The 19,287-nt window shown below is 42.2% G+C and overlaps 1 protein-coding gene across 1 annotated transcript in view; it reads right to left on the bottom strand.

The window, feature by feature from the left end:
- Window positions 1–19,287, bottom strand: part of Sorcs3 (sortilin related VPS10 domain containing receptor 3) — a 591,788-nt gene that overhangs the window by 289,696 nt on the left and 282,805 nt on the right. The window contains exon 4 of the mRNA XM_063244673.1: window positions 11,321–11,479. Within this exon, the coding sequence (XP_063100743.1) occupies window positions 11,321–11,479 (159 nt within the window). The remainder of the gene's footprint in view (window positions 1–11,320; window positions 11,480–19,287) is intronic.

Below are 19,287 nucleotides of genomic sequence, written 5' to 3'. Positions count from 1 at the left end.
TGGAAGGCACAGATTCATTGCTATCCAGCATTCCAGAATCACAAGTTTAAATTTCCTTTTGAATATGGAGGCCTGCACAAGCCAGATACACTCTGGTGCCCCACTTACCCATGACAGCTCCACATATGGCCCAACCTGCACTGCCTGAACTAGCCTGCCACATGACGTGCGTGCACTGGGCTCTGGGGTTGCAGTCACCTTGTTTAAAACTTCATCAGCTTCCTAACCAGCCTGTCACTCTATCTGCTGCTATGGAAACGAGCTGGCACGAGGTGACCTGCAAAAACCTGTGGTTCACCACAAGTGACAAATGCTGCCAGTGAACGTTACACTAATTGCCCTGATTTGATGCAGTGCCTACCTGCACTGCAGAAACACACTGGGCCTCATTAACTTATTATTATCAACAATCAAAAACAAAACACTTTTAAAATTCACTTAGCTTCATGTCCACTCCCCACCTACTACAGCAACCTTTTGCGTGTAGCATTTTGGAAAATGTTTTCTCATAAAAATGATCTAAAAAAAAAAAATGATCTAGACCAGTGTAACCCAGAAGCTCTGGAAACAATGAACTCTGAAATCCCACTGAGTTCCTCACCTCTTACCTTTAATAACAGCTGTATCTGTTAGCTTCATTTTGCCAAGAAGATAAATAATAACAGAGAGCTCTGCCATCCCCCTTTTCATAGCAGAAAAAGAGCTATTTTCAGTTCTCCTTCATAGAAGTCCCCCTGTCAGGATGTTTACATCTGTGCATACATGAGCATGTGCCCATTTCTAAAAAGTACCCTGAGTCCCTTGCCAAAATGAAGGATGCTTAAACATTCAGACACAATAGCAGCAGCTATTTCTAGGATTTCATTTTCTTCAAAATTTATCTCAAAATCTTTCTAAAATTCTTTTCTTAAGACTATTGCACCCTCCAGCTAATCCAAAATATCACAGTGAGGATGCAGTGTATTGGAAACACAAGAGAACTCTACCTCTTAAGCAATTGATAAATGTACAATAGCTCCCCAAAAAAGGAAGGTAGAGAGTTTATGTTCCAAGGCAAGGCAGGGAAGTAGATTTTCTTTTGTCATTTCCAATTTGGTCAACCATAACCTATTACTCCCCATTGATTATATTTTTAAACCTTAAAGATCATTATAAAATATCTCCCAAGATTCTTCTAGCTAAAAGTGAATACCTTTAGCTTTACTAAGTTCAAGGTCTTTTTACATGAAAATGCAAGATGACAGAAGAATCTATAGGGCAAAGTAGGAGCTATTGTAGGAATTAGCAGGAATTGGGAAGCTTGGTCAAAGCAAAGTGATTAGTACACACAAAGAGCTTTGGAAGATCCATGTCCACTGGGAGTGCAGAGGTGTGGGGCCTCCTGCAGGGTCAAACTCAGGTACCTTGTGAAAGGATTTGTCCTAGATAGGACACTACAACGCTGGGAGGCAGGACCAAGGGACCTTTATCTTGAGGTCACTTCCCTTCTGCCAAGGCAACTTACCTGTGGCGCCAAAAGAGTTGCAATCAGCTATTTGTGCATTAGCGATGCCACTTTTAGGCACTTCCCCAGACCAATGCTGTATGTATGCCCCCCACACCATGCGTTCAGCAGAGAAAGCCAGACCCCAGTGGTGGTGGGGTTCTCTGCGTGTTCTTAGAATAAAGGCTACTTTTACTTTATATTCTCTCTCTCTCTCTTTAACCACACTGAAAATCCTATCAGTTGTTTCCCTGACCAGAACGGCAGGCAGTGACTCCTGGGGTCCTGTCAGTTTGAGTCTCCCTACCGATTCACGGACTGGGCCACATCCTTGATTAATTGCTCATTTCTCAACATGCAAGATCTGCTCAACTTGTTGCTGCTGGCCTGCAAACAACACCAGCCTAATTCATTTACCGCAGGTGAGCCAACTCCATCCAAGGGTTTCTCCGTGACCGTGGGCTGGGCGCACACTGGATCTCTCATTCTGTCCCTGGACTGGGGTAGCGGTTCGGAGGCAGAGCCATTACTGTAGTCCTCTGGGACTCCACCATGTCTTTTGGTGACAGCCAATAGGCACAAGTTGGAACCATTAACCATACATCCAAAAGATTAGGGGACAACCTTTTTTTTTTTTTTTTTTCCTGCAGTCTGGTTTTTGGCTCATTTTGATTTGACTGTGGAAATATTTTTCCTCTCTCCAAAAAAACACCTCTGGGTGCCTGGTTCATAACCTTCAGCTCCCTTGGCCTAAAGAAAACCATAAGAATTAAACAATCTTTTACTGCCAAGAGGCTTGGCCAACCCACGAACTTAAGGGCAGCCCGGGACCTAAAGAGGGGACATTTGACCCCTGTATTTTCAAAACTTGATATGATTTTTGTTACACTGGGGACAAGTTAGCAGAAATTTGGTATGTACAGGCTTTCCTTACCCTAAGAACGTGCTCTTCTCTCATTAAATCATGTACGGCAGCTCAAAACTTTTAGCTAGCTCTACTGCACCACAAAAATTCCCCCCTGCCCTCAAGCCCCCTTAGACAATGTGCCCCTCCTCTTTAACACCCTCCTCTTCCCTATCCCTGCGATCAAACCCCGCAGCCTTCTCAGCCAAAGATTTCTGTACCTGCTGCGTGGTCATCTCCTCCTCCCTCCCCCAGGGTCTCTAAGTCTTCCCTTAGGGCCTCCAAACTTTCCCCCAGCATCTCTAACCCCTCGCCTAGCATTTCTCCCCAGTGTCTCACTTCTCACTCCCCCACTCCTGAGCTGTCTGTCCTGTCTGAGGGTTCTTTGTCTCTTTCCCTGGGTGGACATTTTCACCGCCCACTCACCATACTCGGTCTCAGACACTCCAGCCTTCTGGCGGCCCACAAGGTTACTGCAGCTCGTGTTCGGGACAGCCGCCATTTTACGGCCCTCCGCCATATGGCGGGGCACTGCCATCTTGGGATGGGTCTCATGGTCAATGGCCACCCCCTTGTGGCTCACGTGACCAGCAACAACTATCCTGCTGCGAATCACATGACAGTTCACCACGCTGCGGCCAGTGGCTGGATCACTGTGGGGTACACAGCGACATGTCAGCAGCCTGTGATTCCTTGTCTCATGGTGATGGGCAGCTGCTTTGTAGCCAATCATCGGGTGACTTGCCCACACACCCCTGCCAGATGGTTGGCTGCTCGAAGGCCATCTACTCCGCGGGCTTTTCCACCTCAGTCTCTGCTCCCACTTCAAGAACAGGCTGGCCCCAAGGGACTTGTTAATATACATGTTACCTTTGTCCCTTTCTGACTTTCTCAGATTAGCAATAAATTAGGTTGCTGCCCTGTTGACCCACAGAATTATATCAGAGAATTTGAATTTATAACTAATTGTTATGATTTACATTTTAAGGATATTTATGTGATTCTGAACTCCACCCTAAGCTCACAAGAGTGAGGTCAGCTGTGGCAAGCAGCTTAAGAAGAAGCCAATCACAGACAAAAGGCAAATACTGCTGAAAATGACCCTGGGCCAACTGCGGTGCCAGAACAAGATCCTAATTGGAATTACCAAAATGGAGAAGGTTCTCATAAAATGCATAAGATGATTGAATGTCTAATTGTGGGCCTTAATAAAATTTCTCACAAACATACTAACTATAAAAAACTTTTAGAACAGGTCCAGAGGCTAATGAAAACCCAGCTGCGTTCCTAAATCGGCTTAGGGACACCTTAATTAAGTTTACAAATGTAAACCCAGACTCTCATGAAGGGATGATTATTGTTAACTCTTATTTTATTTCTCAGTCTACTGATATTCGTACAAAGTTACAAAAGGTTGAAAATGGCCCTCAAATCCCACAAGGAGACCTTCTTAATTTAGCTTTCCGTGTCTTCAGCAACAGAGAAAAAAATCAAAAAGAGGAAAAAGAGACACAATAAAAAGAAATTTGCTAAATATCAATCTGATCTCTTAACAGTGGCACTTGGGGCTCCCAAGACAAGAAAGCCAAAACAAGGCAGAACTGCCCGAGTCCCTCTTGGACCATGCTTTAAATGCAGCAAAGAAGGACATTGGGCAAGAGAATGCCCCAATCCTGGTGTTCTTTTGGGGCCCTTCCCCTATTGCAACATCAAGGGCCACTGAAAGAGTGACTGTCCTATACACCAGAGAGCAGGTAAGCTATCCTTTAATTTCTTGCCCTCACAAGATACACCATCACCACCAGATTCATCGCTGACTGATCTGCTTGGACTTGCTACTGAAAATTGACAGGGCTTGGGGCCCACAGCCCCCATTAAGGTATCCTTCTCAGAACCCCAAGTCTCACTGGAGGTCTTAGGTAAGACACTATCTGTACTTGTGGACACGGGGGTGACTTATAGTATACGTCCTGAGTTTTCAGGTCCTTGTATTAAGTCCTCAATCTCTGTGATTGGTGTTGATGGCCAGCCTACTCAGCTTTTGCAGACAGAGCCTATTCCATACAGATTCCGGACTCTCTTCTTTACCCATAGATTCCTAGTAATTCCAACATGCCCCACACCTCTTTTAGGTAGAGATCTCCTTCAAAAGCTTAACTGCTCCTTTACCTTCTCCCTCCCCACAGCTCTAGTCCTCCAAAAACCCTCACAGTGTGCCACAAAGTCATCCCCTCTCCTTCCTTCTCTGGTTGATCCCATAGTTTGGGATACTTTCAATCCCATCTGCACTATCCATGCCACACCTATTTTAATTCTTCTCAGGGATCCTTCAATTTTTCCTTGTGTTCCCCAATATCCCATATCTCCTAAACACTTACAGGGACTTAAACCTATAATTAAGTGCCTTTCAGACAATGGTTTTCTTAAACCTACCCATTCATCCTATAATACTCCCATTTTCCCAGTACTCAAGCCTCATGGGTCCTATCACCTAGTGCAGGACCTTAGGGTAATCAGTAGTGCTGTCACCCCAACCCACCCAGTGATGCCAAATCCTTATACTATGCTCTCTCATATTCCTCCCTTCACCACTCACTTTACAATTGTAGATCTTAACGATGCCTTTGTTACCATCCACCTACACCCTGACTGTCAGGATCTCTTTGCATTTTACATGGAGTGATCCAGATACTCTCGGGTCTCAACAACTTACTTGGACAGTGCTTCCCCAAGGGTCCAGGGATAGTTCCCACTTCTTTAGCCAAGTTATTGCTGCTGACCTTATTTAACTTGACCTCAAACCTAGCACTCTCCTTCAATACATAAATGACCTTCTCTTATGTTCTCCATCCCATATGCTAGCCATAACAGCATTCAGCTAATCTCCGTAATTTTCTTGCCAGTCATGGATACAGGGTCTCTCCTGCTAAAGCCCAAATAGCTTCCCTAAAAGTCAAATATCTAGGTCTCTCTCTTACCCCCACCACTCTTTCCATCACCACAGATCATAAGGCTATTCTTCAAGACCTCAGGCGCCCACAACTAAACAACAGGTTATATCTTTCCTAGGTTTAGCTAATTTCTTTCGTCTCTGGATTCCTAACTTGGAAGCTCTAGCTCAACCCCTCTATAAGGCCATTAAGGGTCCCTTATCAGAACCCCTAGGCCCCACTATGCCCATACATGCCTCCTTTCATAAAAGAGGCTCTCCTAAGAGCTCCAGCCCTTAATCTTCCTGACCCCACCCAATCCTTCAATCATATACTACCTCTCAGGGTCACAACGCTGTGGGTATACTGGGACACAAAAAGGGACCTTCTTTTCAAGCAGTAGCTTACTTGTCAAAGCAGTTAGACAACACAGTAAAAGGATGGACACCTTGTCTGTGAGTCCTTGTGGCTGCAGCCCTACTGACACAGGAAGCTAAGAAGTTTACATTAGGGCAGTCTATTACAGTACACTCACCTCATCACCTAAATGAGCTTATCTCACATAAGGCACTCCCTGCTCTGATGACCCCTTCTCACCTTCAACCGGTACATCTAACACTCTCTCAGGACCCTTGTATCTCTGTTGCAACTAGTGGTCCTCTTAATGTGGAAACTTTACTTCTCACCTCAGAGGGCCATCCTCACCATGACTGTATTGAGGTCTTACAGATGACTCCCACCCCTTTCCCTCACATTAGTAGCCCACCTCTCTCTTTAGCCTTTGACACATGGTTCACAGATGGCAGTTCAACAAACACAAACATCCAAAAAAGGCAGGATATGCAATAGTTAACCAGTCAAAAGTTATAGAGGCAAATCCACTGGACCTCTTCCCAGAGGGCAGAACTTACTGCCCTTACAAGGGCTCTTATACTAGCAAAGGACAAAGTCATAAATATATACACTGATTCAAAGTATACATTTAGCATTTTATACTCTCACGCCTCTATCTGGGGCCTTATTTACTCTCAGGGAACACCTATCATTAATGGCCCTCTTATGCTTAAATTCCTAAGAGGCAGCACTACTCCCAAAACAGGCAGCAGTTTTTCATTGTAGGGGACACCAAAATTCTGCAGATCCCATTGCTCATGGCAATGCCTTTGCAGATTCACAAGCCAAGTTAGATGCACAAAGGCCTTATCCTTCTCATCTTCTCCTGTTAGTCCCAAACAATCTACCTCAACCTAATTATTCACCAGAGCAGCTACAGTACTTCATAAACCAGGTTACACAAAAAACACTCAGGGATGGATTTTCCAGGGATCAAAACCTGTTCCCCCAGATCAGCAGTGACTTACACATCATCACTGACTTACACAACTGTTTCCATATAGGATCACAGGCCCTACACAGACTTTTAGCCCCAGTAGTTATGCATCCTTCTCTGAAGGCTATCATTCTTAAGATTACTCACACCTGTCATTTCTGTGCTAGGCCCTCTCCTCAGGGACATATAGCACCCCCTTCCTTTCCTACTCACCAATTTTGACCACACACCCCTGGTCAGGATTGGCAGGTAGATTTTTACACATATGCCCCACCACAAAACTCTCAAATACCTTCTCACCTTTGTTTGTACTTTGTCAGGATATATAGAAGCCTTTCCCACAACCAGGGAGACCGCTGATGTAGTTACTAAAGACCTATTACAGGAAATCATCCCAAGATTTGGTCTCAGAGTATTCAGTCAGATAACGGTCCCACCTTTATTTCTCAGATCACTCAACAGGTATCCTCAGGCTTACACAGCACCTGGCGCCTACACATTCCATACCATCCACAATACTCAGGAAAAGTAGAAAAGGCAAATGGCCTCATAAAAAAACACCTTACAAAGCTCACTTTAGAACTACACTAACCTTAGCCTCAATTTCTTCCCTTAGCTTTAGCCAAGCTCAGGGCACTTCCTGGGCTCCTACATTTTTAAGTCCTTTTGAACTTATGTATGGCAGGCCATTCTTACCCCACAATCTTCCTACTCCCCAAAATCTCCCTACTCTTGCTGACTATATCCCAATCCTCTCCTTCTTCTAATACCTGTTACGACAACATGCTGATCTCTGCCTTTCTCAACCCTCTGAAGGGGCCAAACCAGATCCTCCCATATCCCCAAGAGATCTAATTTATCTCAAATGTTCTAAATCCACAGGACTACAACCAAGGTGGAGTGGCCCCTACTTGGTCTCCTTGGCAACCCCTACAGCAGTCAAAGTTGCTGGACTCCCATCCTGGTTTCACATCACTCAGGCTAAATGGTGCCCTCCCAACCCTAAATCTAACCATCCTGAGTGGTCATCTCATCTTCTGTCACCCACCCATCTCCATCTCACCAAGGCCTAACAGCCACAACTCTCAGGCTGAGTCGTGTTTTGTTATCCAATTGGTTCCTAATTTCTTACATTCTATTAATTATCTTTTTTACAGCAGGACTCAACAGTCTTTCCTAAAGACTCCCACATCATGTGTTAAGACGTCTTCATGTTGTTCTACATGACAACTATCTTAGTTCTCTCTACCCTCAGCTGTTTGGTCAAATGTGACATCCCTGAAGGCCTAGGCTCTTACCTTTCTTATAGTGACACAGCCATGGCCATCCCCACCCTCCTATTCTTTCTAGTTCAACTCGTGGACCAGAGACATGTCCTACCTACCTACACTTTTAACTGTTACCCTTTCAGATGGAGGAATAATCACCTCTTATAACTTCACTCCTCCTAACCCCACACTTATTTTTCAGAATTCTACCTCACCATTGTAATCATAATGATTCTACCTCACCATTGTAATGATTCTGCATATCTAAATCAAAGGCACCTTTCCTTCTACCTCACCAGGGTCCTTAAATATGATAGTGGCCTGCCTCCTCTTAGCACTTGTCTCTTTGTTTTTCCAGTCTAAGGTGCAGGCATTCACCAGTGATAAAGTTGTTCTGGCTGAAACACTTGGCACCAGCATCTGCATGAGCATCAACCATCATCCCGTCAACCCTCTTGAACCCCAATACGGTGCTCCCTTTCAAGAGGAAGTAATAAGAGAGAGAGACTTCAAGACTTCACCTTTTTCCTAACAATAGGAGGATAGGAATGAAAGGATTTTGCCCTAGATAGAACATTAACAGCAGTGGGAGGTGGGACCAAGGGACCTTTACCTTGATCACCTTCCCCACCATTAGGCAACTTACCTGTGGTATGAAAAGAGTTCCAATCAGCTACTCGCACATCAACGATGACACTTTTAGGCACCGCCCCAGACCAAAGCTGTATGTATGCCCCCCACACCATGCATCCAGCAGAGAAAGCCAGACCCCCAGTGGTTGTGGGGTTCTCTCTGTGTTCTTAGAATAAAGGCCACTTTTATTTTATACTCTCTCTTTAACCAAGCCAAAAATCCTATCACCTTGGTTCCCATCCCAACCACTCAACCATTCAAAGATTTTAGTAGGCTCCCCTCACCAACAGCCTTACCTAGCACCAGGTGACCATATTTCCCATTAAACTCATAATCCATCACCCAGCACCTCAAGTAACAAAACATTAAGTACACCTCTGTTTTCACATGCAAATTTGCCTTTCCAGGGTATCTTTTAATTTTCTAGTAGTGCCTTTTCCAAGTGAGCTCTATAGACAAGTCTCCTGCAGCAGGGTAGCAGTTTGAAAAAAGTAAAGCGATTGGATATTGTCCCTTTAAAATATCATTCAATTAGGCCTTTTGTAATACATACAACATAACGAGATAGGCTTCCAGATTCTAAAGAAATTGCCAGTGCATTTCATCAAAGGCACAATAATGGAACCATCGATTCACTCCTCACCACAAACATCTCCCCTTGATGTTGCAGTTACCTTAATACCGGCACTTTTCATTCTCTCTTGAAGAAAACAGCTACCTCAATACATGCACATCAAAGAGGACTCCAGATTGAAAGAACACTTTTATAGCAATCTCAGCTACACTTGCATCTTCATTTGCTACTGCATAGCATCACCCTCCTTGACTCTACACCATTAAATTACCCCACAAATAAAGAAAAACTCCACTGCATCCAAGCTTACCGGAACTAGGTGTTTTATGCCATCTCTGCAAACATTATCCTCCTTGCATCATTTATTTAAAAGAAGAATGGCCAGGCACCAGTTAGAAAGTTTATGGGTCTGAAGGACATTCAGCCACTTCTAGCAAAGGATGTCAACCAGAAAGACCACCTAAGGAGTAATAAATCTGGAAATGTTCAGTATGATTAGGAAAATCCATCAATACCCACTGCCACATTTCCAAATATTTTTCCTAAGTGAACAAGCAACCATCAAGTCTGAAAGAATTTTGAAGGCATTATATCCACGAGAGTACTTCAGGAGTAATGCCCCAGAAGTTCAGCGCTGTGAAAATGAAGGATGAAGATCACCTGGGTCAGACATAAGGAATCCAGCATTTGGTTTGCGAACCTCTTGGTAGGAGGCTGCTGCCTCTAACCCAGCTTTTCCATCTAAAACAAAATAGTGTAATTATAAAAGTTTTGAGCTTTACCTAAATAAATTAACATCCAACTATTTAATAACATCCAAATAATTTATTTTTTCAAAATAGCTTTGGAATGTCTGGCTATATTAAGCATCTAAACTTGCAGGCTCTCTGACATTTGGCTAAGTCTTTCATACAATATCCACTTGATGCCATGAAAGAAATATATTTGCAAAGGCTTTTCCTCTGCAAATGTCATGTGGGTGTCCTCAGGGGATAGCACTGAGCACCTGGTGCCCACAATAAGACTCTGTGACTGAGAGATATAAAGGTTATGTTGAAATTATTGTTTAAAGGTGCTGACATCACAAACACAAAATTCACAATCACGTGTTTGAATATATACTGAAAAGCAACTATTTTAGGATTTATCAGCACAGAGCAAAGCATCTGTTTCAACAATGGTTGAAACCATGGTTATCCTGTGAGCATCTCTACGCGAGACAGTGCTTTCAATTATCTGTTCCATTCCACCAATTGATTCTCCATTACTACACAATAGCTTGGCATCCGTATGAAGGTTCCTGAGAATGCAGGAAATGGAATAAAGAATAATCTTGAGTTCCTTTTCTCAAGGATAAATTGATCAAATATAATGGATTTATTTCCGTTGCATGTAAGTATTCATCTACTAATTCGCCTGCCATGTATTTAGAGAAGGAAATCCAGTGATGGATAGGGACAGTGGATTAGGAAAAGGACACTATCCAGATTCTCACTTTGCAACTAGATGGACAGAGCTCAGGAACAGTAGGAGATAGCCACACTGGGACCAGAGCAGGAGTTCACTGGGGCTTATGCTGCATCTTCAGAAGCACACAAGAGACAATGCCAAGTACACAGTTGAATACATGGGTGTAGAGCTGGAAGAAGAGGTTTTATTGATCTATCATGCCTTAAATATATTTTTAGGAATAACAGAGTGGACCTGTTATTCCTGGACCTGTTATTCACTGAGACTCTGCATTCATCGTTAAACTGAAACCAAAGGTATTTCACAGAATGGAAACAGCGCAGTATGAGACAAGACACTCCAGACTCAGAGTCTGACAGCATGCGTTCCAATGCCAGCTCCTCCCTCTGGCCACTGATGACTCTGCACAAGCACCTCAGCCTTTCTGAGGCTTTGCTGATGGTAGCCACTATAGTTAGCAACACCCTCTCCTGATTACCTCATGGTACTGTTTTAAATGGGGTCCAGTGAGCAAAATACTAAAGAAAGTCATTTTAAATCTGAAAAATGATTTTAAAAAACCACTGCCAACAAAATAACATACGCTTGCCTATCTGCCATGATACTTAAGAGTAGAAAGGACAGCTCACTGCTGCAGAGGAAGAATGATAAAATGCCACTGGTTCCCTTCAAAATTTCCCAAAGTGAGCCTGGGGTGACAGATACACTTAAAAGGGTTATTTGTTCACCTTTTGATCCAGACTGTACGCCAGCACCCAGTCCTCTTGCTTGGGGTGGAAGAGCAGGCTCTGGATGTAGAAGGTGAGCCGGTACTTCTGATAGGTGGCCCCTTCATCTGAGCTGATCAATATGCTGCTCTCCACCTCAGGATCGCTAAGAAGCATGATCTAATGGAAAGAGAGAGGAGAAATATAGGCAGAATGAGTTGGACAGAATATAAGAAATTAAACCAGAAATATATGAAGTCATCTGGGTTAGCCTATTCTAGTGCAGACAGGCAGCTAAACCTCTATATGAAATATCAGTCTATTGTTCTTTTCCCATATTTAGTTTTTCATTACTGAATTAAGCCAAAAGAGGTAAAAGCCAGGTCGGAACATCAAAGGAGACTTTTATTTTTGACGTTCATATTTGAAATGCTGAGAGTGTATTGTTACGACCCTCTGTGCCCTAAACTAGGCTGGCCTCATACCAACTCTCCTCCCACCCTCCCTCCCACCCCTTTTTTTTTTTATTTAAGGAGAAAAAGGAAAAAAACAGAAAAAGGGTACAAGTAATACAAAATTTTAAAAAAACAGTAAGAAATCACTAGTTAATAGATTACATATTCTCATCTTAGAAATAGTTGTTCAAGTTACATTATTGAAGCATATAAAGTGGACTTTCAAACAGTGAGAGTGCAAACAGTTTTGTTCAATGATCCAAAAAACACTCAGTAATATGGTTATCTATCTTATACACTTAAACATATATGCAGTTATAACCTTTAGAGCACTTTCTTTTCTTTTCTTTTGTACAATGACAATTACACATTTTGGGCTTTATTATTCCCACAGTTCTTATTACTTTTTTTGAAGAGAGTAAAACCAAATGCGACATATCAGAACAGAGTCAGTCAAATCAAAAGGATGGACATAATAGATAATGTAAAAACAAAATATAAGATGATCAACAATGGTTACCATACTGCCTCTTGCTATTTTAAGAAGAATTGGCAGTTATAATAAAATTGAACTAAGCAGTAAAGAATAAAACCAAAGCATTGGAGACATTACAGGAGGGATTAATAGTCAACCGGAATGGGTGTCATAATGATTCTTATTGACTTCACAGTTATGCATATACTTTCGAACTTGGTACTATCAAGCAAAGCAGAATAGAGGAAAATCAGTCAAAACAAGATGGTGAGGGCAATACAGGATTTCAAATAAAGTTAATAGGAAATCAAAGTAGGTTACTATAATGTATCCTGCTATTTTTTATTTATTTTTTCCTTAATTAAAAAAATAAAAAGAAAAAAGTAAATAATTCAAAAAAATGGGGGATTGAGATAAAAGAGGGCATAACAACAGAACAGTGCAGGTCAAATCATAACCATTTGAGCAAAATAGTGTTTCACCACAAGATATCCTGACATAAAACTAGTTACCATAGTGTCTCTTTCCTTGAAATCTTTGAGTATAACTTCATATACTGTAGCACCAAACATATCAAGACACTATAAAACCATTCAAGAGAATGACATTATTACAGGGTATTTAGGACCAATTAACAGAAAATGAACAATAGTTTCTATATAAACTCCTTGTCTATAAAAGTTTTTGCTTATATTATCATATATAATAAAATCCAATAAGATACAACCTTTTAAGACCAATAGAGACAGAAGAATACAAGTTCGATGGGACTTCAAAACAAGATAATACAAAATCAGCACTAGCTATTATGATGTCTTGTTTTCTCCAAAATAGCTGTTCCTACCTTTTGATCTTCTCTGCCTCATTTCTGTTGAGCTTTTTTTCTGTTGTTGTCAGTTTGTCTTCTTCATTTTGTTTTCTGCTCCATTCATTGTGGCCTCTCTGCCACTATTTCTGGAATCTTGGTATTTTCCTTTTTTAGACTATCCTGCAGTATTCTCTGTAGAGTTGAATTAGTGGTTGCAAATTCCGCGAGTTCCTCTTTATCCTGGAAGCACCTTGTTTTTCCATCAATTTCTAGGGACAGTTGTGCAGGATATATCAATCTTGGCTGGAGGTTATTATCTTTCAAAGCTTGAATTATTCCCCCCGCTACGCTCTTCATGATTTGATGGTTTGTGCCGAGAAGTCTGCTGTAATTCTGATGGGTGTTCCCTTGTAAGTGATCCATTTCTTGTCTCTGATGGCTTTTAATATTCTGTTCTTATATTGGATTTCTGGAATTTTGATTATTATATGCCTGGGTGTAGCTCTTTTTGGGTTGTAGGTGGCTAGAGTCCTGTATGCCTCATACATCTGAGTATCTTTACCATTTGCTAAATTAGGGAAATTCTTTTGGATTATTTCTGTGAATAGCTTTTGTAGTCCATTTGTTTGTGTCCCCACTTCTTCTCTTATGTTCTTAATTCTTAAGTTATAGATCCTCTTATAATCTTCTAGCTTTTGTATTGTTGCTGTTTGGTTTTTTTTTTTGTTGTTGTTGTTATTTTTAAGAAGTTTTTCATTTCATGCTTCCATATTACAAATCTGCCCTCCAGTTCAGATAATCTATTCTTAGTTTCTTTTAAGCTGTTATGCCAGTTTTCAATAGAGTTTTTAGTTTCCTGGTAATCTCTTTGAATCTACTTCACATATTCTATGCTTTCTCTATTTTCTCCATCAAACAATTCTACCCTTTCTTTCTGTTCTTCCATTCAACCATCTGTTTTTTCTTGGGCAGTGCTTAGCATTTCTCTAACTATTCTGCTTATGTCTTGCTTCAGGCCATTAATAACTTCATTCCTGAACTCATCTATGAGGCTCTGGAGATAGCGCTTTATATCTATTGGTGCTGTGTCTGCTATTGCATGTTTCTCAGAATTGGGGGCTGAGGACCCTTTCCTGTGCTCCCTCTTTCCATATTCTTTGTTCCTTATATATAAGAATATATAGGAGCCCCAGCTTCCTTCCCTGTCAGGTACAGTCTGTTTGAATTGCTCCGGCTAGGTGTTCCTACCCACTGCAGTGCACCAGCAAGACATAGACCTGGGCAGTCTATGCCAGGCCCACCCCTCCAGGTCAACCTACCAAAGGCTTCACTGCTAGGGTGCACCTCCAGGCACTGTGATCTGGGTTGGCCTACTGGATCTCAGCCAGCAGCATCTCGCAGGCCAGGCACTCGCCACCAATCCCGCTTGAGAGGGGGATATGTGACTGAAGTCACTGCAGCATCTCGTTCTGGGAAGTCTGCCCCGTCAGAGTATGTCCTCCACTGAAGCCTCCTTCTCTATGGAAGGGTTCCCATCTGCTCACTCACCACAGGTCGATGCAGGGCACCCAGCCATCCCCGCTCCCAATTCCATTCAACGCTTCCCACTCTCTGAGCTTTCGCACCTCTCTCCCTGCTGTGCCAACCAGGACACAACAGTGGCTGCAGGAAATTCAGATCGCAGTTTCCAGTGGCATGAGGTCTGGCTTCCATGCTGAGACCTTATCTGTTCCTGCTGTATCACTGGGATTGCGTTCCTAGTTGGTTTCTCTTAATTTAGTTCATTCCTGGGTGGGCAAAGAATATCCGCCCCCCTTGCCTAGGACTTCCTGCCTGGCACAATTCCTGGATTTCAAGTGTGGTTTCTCAGAGAGCCTCCGAGCCTGCTGCTATCTATCCGCCATGTTCTTCTGGACTCCCATTTCTCTTTTTTTAACTATTAAATTCTAAATTGTGAAGCTAGAATATATTCATCAGTATGAACAGCACCAGTTGCTTCCTTGAGAGTTGCTGAGAAGCGCTGGAGTCTTCCAGGACTTTTGTTGTCTTCTCTCCCTCCACCCCTTAATTCTCCCCACAGTTCATTAGTCAAAGGGAGGTTCAACACCCTCTGACAGCACCCCATTCTTTCTTTCCTTCTGAGGTATTCTGGCAATTCTATGATTTCTTTATACAGATATTTTCCAAAATACATATTCCCAATTACTTGAACAAATGCTGCTTCCAAAGGAGCCTTGGTGGTCACCAAACCAAGTTAAATGGACAAAATTACCCAGAAAGGAAGCTTTGGCATCAAAATGAGCAGGTTCACATCTCAACTATTCTCTGTTCCTAGTATGTCACCTCAGGAAAGTTACTTAAAGTCTAGAAGCCTCAGTTTCCCCAATCACAATGAGTATGCTGTTACCCACACTGGCTGCTGCTGATGTAGTGTGTATTCTTAAGAAAAGATTCCTGTGATTACTACTGCAGCTTTTCCATCCAACCAGTGCAGTGTGGCTTCCACCCACAGTACTTTGATGACATCTGTCTCACTCAGGAATGACCGGCTCTGCGGGCTTCCCGCCTGAGTGGACACTCAGACACTCTCGCCTCACTCTCAGTTAAACCCTGAGCAGTCTTTGAGGTCATGGCTCCATTCCTCCAGCAGCACTTCTTCCAGGGGCTTCCACGACCACACGCATTACATTTTCCTTCCTGCTTCTTTTGAATGCTCTAAACTTATCTGATTTTTCTTTAAATATGGCCCCTCTGCCACCCTGTTCATGTTCTCTTTTTACTCAGTGAGCTCCAGTTCTTGACTCCTTTCATTCCACTGCAACCCTCCTCTAGGCCATCGGTCTCCGAGCCTGTGAGTTTTACCTAATTAACTCCAGTATCAAATCCCTTGTGTCCCTCCCTAGTCTACTTGTCTTGGTCTGAAATGGGATCCTCTGGGTTACTGTGAGACCCTCTCATCAATGTCACCCTGCCACCCTTGTTCCCTCAGATCCACTCTGCATGCTGTGACCATCCTATATCACAAAACCAAATGCTCTCCTCCATGAAACACACAATGACCCAACACTGATTTCCCTCTTCCAAAACCCTTACCCAGCCTGATAAGAAGTCTGGTCCCTTCTAGTGTCTCTGGTTTCAGCAAAAGCCCTGACCTTTTGTACTATATTACCTTACCCTACTAGAGTTCCTTGAATTCCTAATGCTTGCTGAGTGACTGAATGAACGTGTGTATTAATTTCCTGTCAGTATCTTTCTGGTCTTTGGGTACACTGCTACCAATTATTAGGGATAATTCTATCACATGGGCAGAGCCATGGAGCCTGAAGTATAAAATAAAGTCAAAAAAACATTTTTCCCTCCCTATAAAAGTATTAGCTAGCAGGGTTTTTAAAATGTTGGAGCACATATTAGTATTATTATAAAGTAAGCTTTAAAACAAATTTAGGTCTTTTAACTGCTAAGATTCATAGCCCTTTGCCTTTTTTATATTCCTTCATAGCTTCTAAGACAAGCTTACTTTCTTTCTCAAATATTTGCTTTGGCTTCATTGAAATAAGTCATCATCTGTTATCAGCAAATTTTTAAGAAATGGACACAGTATAATAATTTATCCATTCATGTGTGAATAATCCAGAGCAAAGCTCTTAGCTAGGTTATTCAGAAACAGAATAGCATCCTTCTTTCAAGTACTGTGCAGGGAAAAGGAAGTCAGTAGAAGCACCAAACTGCCCTTGAGAAAACCTCTGTAGGGGCATTGACAGCAGATACAGACCATGGAGAGAGACTGAGTCAGAATGCAGCTTTCAAACCCTGCACCCATGATTCGCACTGTGTACTGATGAGCTACACCACAGGTGATACAATCACTTTCCCCGGTGCAGAGTAATTAAACTGCATGTTTTATGCAGGTGTAAAGAAGCTTCATGCCTTTGATTTTAGTTAGAAGATAAGACCAACATCATAAATGGACTTTATTTTATACTCCATGAGCTACAATATACAATAAGATTACCATTAACTGTGGGGCCAATGTAGTCTCTTCCTCCAGTCATTTCTTTGTGTGTGTACATGTGCACAAACACACTTCCATGCCAAACCACCCAAGTCTATACACAGACTCCACACAGAGATGAGAACATACACACTGACACATGCAGAGACTGAACATACATGTAGGCACACATGCAGAAGCAAATGTCTGCTGACACTGTATGGCAAGTGTGTGTCTGTGAGAACACGTTTTCACTGCAACCTTTGCCTCACATTCTCATCAGAAATCCTTTTATATACACTGGTATCACTGGAAGTATCTCTAATCAAGTCTGCTTTTTAGAAAGAATAAAAAGAAATAGAAACCTACATATTCTGAATTTTTAACCTACACTAAGTACTTTACCTGATATTCTACACAAGCTGCATACAAGTATTGCTACTGGAATAGGCTCAGGAGGAAAGCAATTTGCCTATTACTTCTCTGAATAAGTAAAAACTCACCTCCACACCACACACACACACACACACACACACACACACACACACACACACACCGTGCCCACACACCGAGGCAGATGCTTTTTAAAAGTGTCCCTAATAAATCCACAGAAAAGGAGCCTCAGTAAAGCCTTTTTCCCCTCTGATTGACTATGTCTGATCAAGGAGACAACAAGAATTAAAAGATAGGACTCACAGAGGGAAACTTAATGCTGTTAGTGCTAAAAACATAGAGCACCTCAATATTAACACAAATACTGCATCATGAGACAGTAACTGCTTTGTCACAAGTTAAGCCTTAAGGTAAAATAGGCCTTGTACACTAATATATTAAATCTATTTAAAACTCGTCTCGTACACACTGCCATTTTTATTGGGGTTTTTTAGTTTGTTTGTTTTTGTTTTGTACCAGGGATTGAACTCACAACCTCGTGTTTGCCAAACAGGCACTTATGCCCCTGAGCTAAAACCTCCAGCCTCACAGTTTTTATTGGTAAACAGGAGGGCAAAACAGTTAAAGCAGGTGGAGCAGCTAAAGGAAGGAAGGCAAGAAGTGGGGAGGACTGGGTCAAACTGAGAAACACACCACTCCTCAAACTATTTAGAATGGGTTTTTAAAAATGTGCCCAAAATTAAATTTATGCAGACTAAGTATTTACACAGACTAGGCTTGTGACTCTTGGTAAAGTTATGAGACCTTGTGTCCATGAAAATAAATGTGGAGTTCCCATCTCTCAGTGTTTAACTGCTGGTATACAGGTATCTAACCCATGAGACAGCTGTGTAGATGCTTTTGAGTTGTACATTTGCATGGCTTTGACAACAGGAAAGGGACAGCAATCCCATAGGAGATCTGTGTTTTGTTTTGTTCACAATTGCTTCAATCCACTTGATCCACTGCCCAGCCTGTCCCAGCAGAGAACATGCAGTGGGGATGAGACTTGTGGAAGGAGAGGAGGAGTATTTCACATGTGATTTCACAGGTGACTGATGGTATAGATCCTAGGGGCAGATGTCTTTAATTCACGTCCTCGGCTGTCGCTATAGGAGTAAGCACGAGGAACCTATTCAATTTCTCTGAGTCTTCTGTCTGAACATTAGGAGAGAGAGAGAGCAATTGCACCCTTGCACCATGATGTCGAAAGGAGTTTACAGAATGAGGATGAACAGGCCTAGCATAGGTTCAAGGCACACAGCTTCTAAATACAGGCTGACCTTTATCTATAAATCACCCAAGAGGAGAGCACAACTAAAGTCAGAAGAAGACACAAGCATGCTGGAGATGAATGGAGGTGATTTGAAGACTATTTGCCTCCCTCTTGACTCCAATCATTTCTGAGCTTTGTAGGCGAAAAATCAAAGGGAATGAGATGCTATTGAACAGGTAAAATATTTCAATTCTTCAACATAAAAATGTTCTGGAGATCTACTGAGCAGTTTATTTCAGAGTACTGTATGTGCACATGAAAATCAAGGATGGTACATCTTATGTGTATATGTGGGTATCCACTACAATTAAAAAAAAAAAAACTAAGAGAGGATCATGGAGAAAAACATTTTACATTCTACAGTAACTTACTGTACTTTGCTTTCATGGCAATATTGTAAGAAAAACCCTCCATTACTAAATACCAACCCCAGCAGAGTGAGCAATCAGTAGGTCACTGTCGATCTGCTGAAGAGAGTTACTGCTCTGAATGACCATGCTCATTCTTCATCAGGAGACTGTAAACCATGATGGAACTGAACATGCCACTGC

Source organism: Cavia porcellus, unplaced genomic scaffold, assembly GCF_034190915.1.
Source record: "Cavia porcellus strain 051 isolate PalLab524CR breed Dunkin Hartley unplaced genomic scaffold, mCavPor4.1 scaffold_2, whole genome shotgun sequence".
NCBI lineage: Eukaryota > Metazoa > Chordata > Mammalia > Rodentia > Caviidae > Cavia > Cavia porcellus.
Note: the sequence above shows the minus strand (reverse complement) of the source record. Positions and strands in the feature narration are given on the sequence as shown.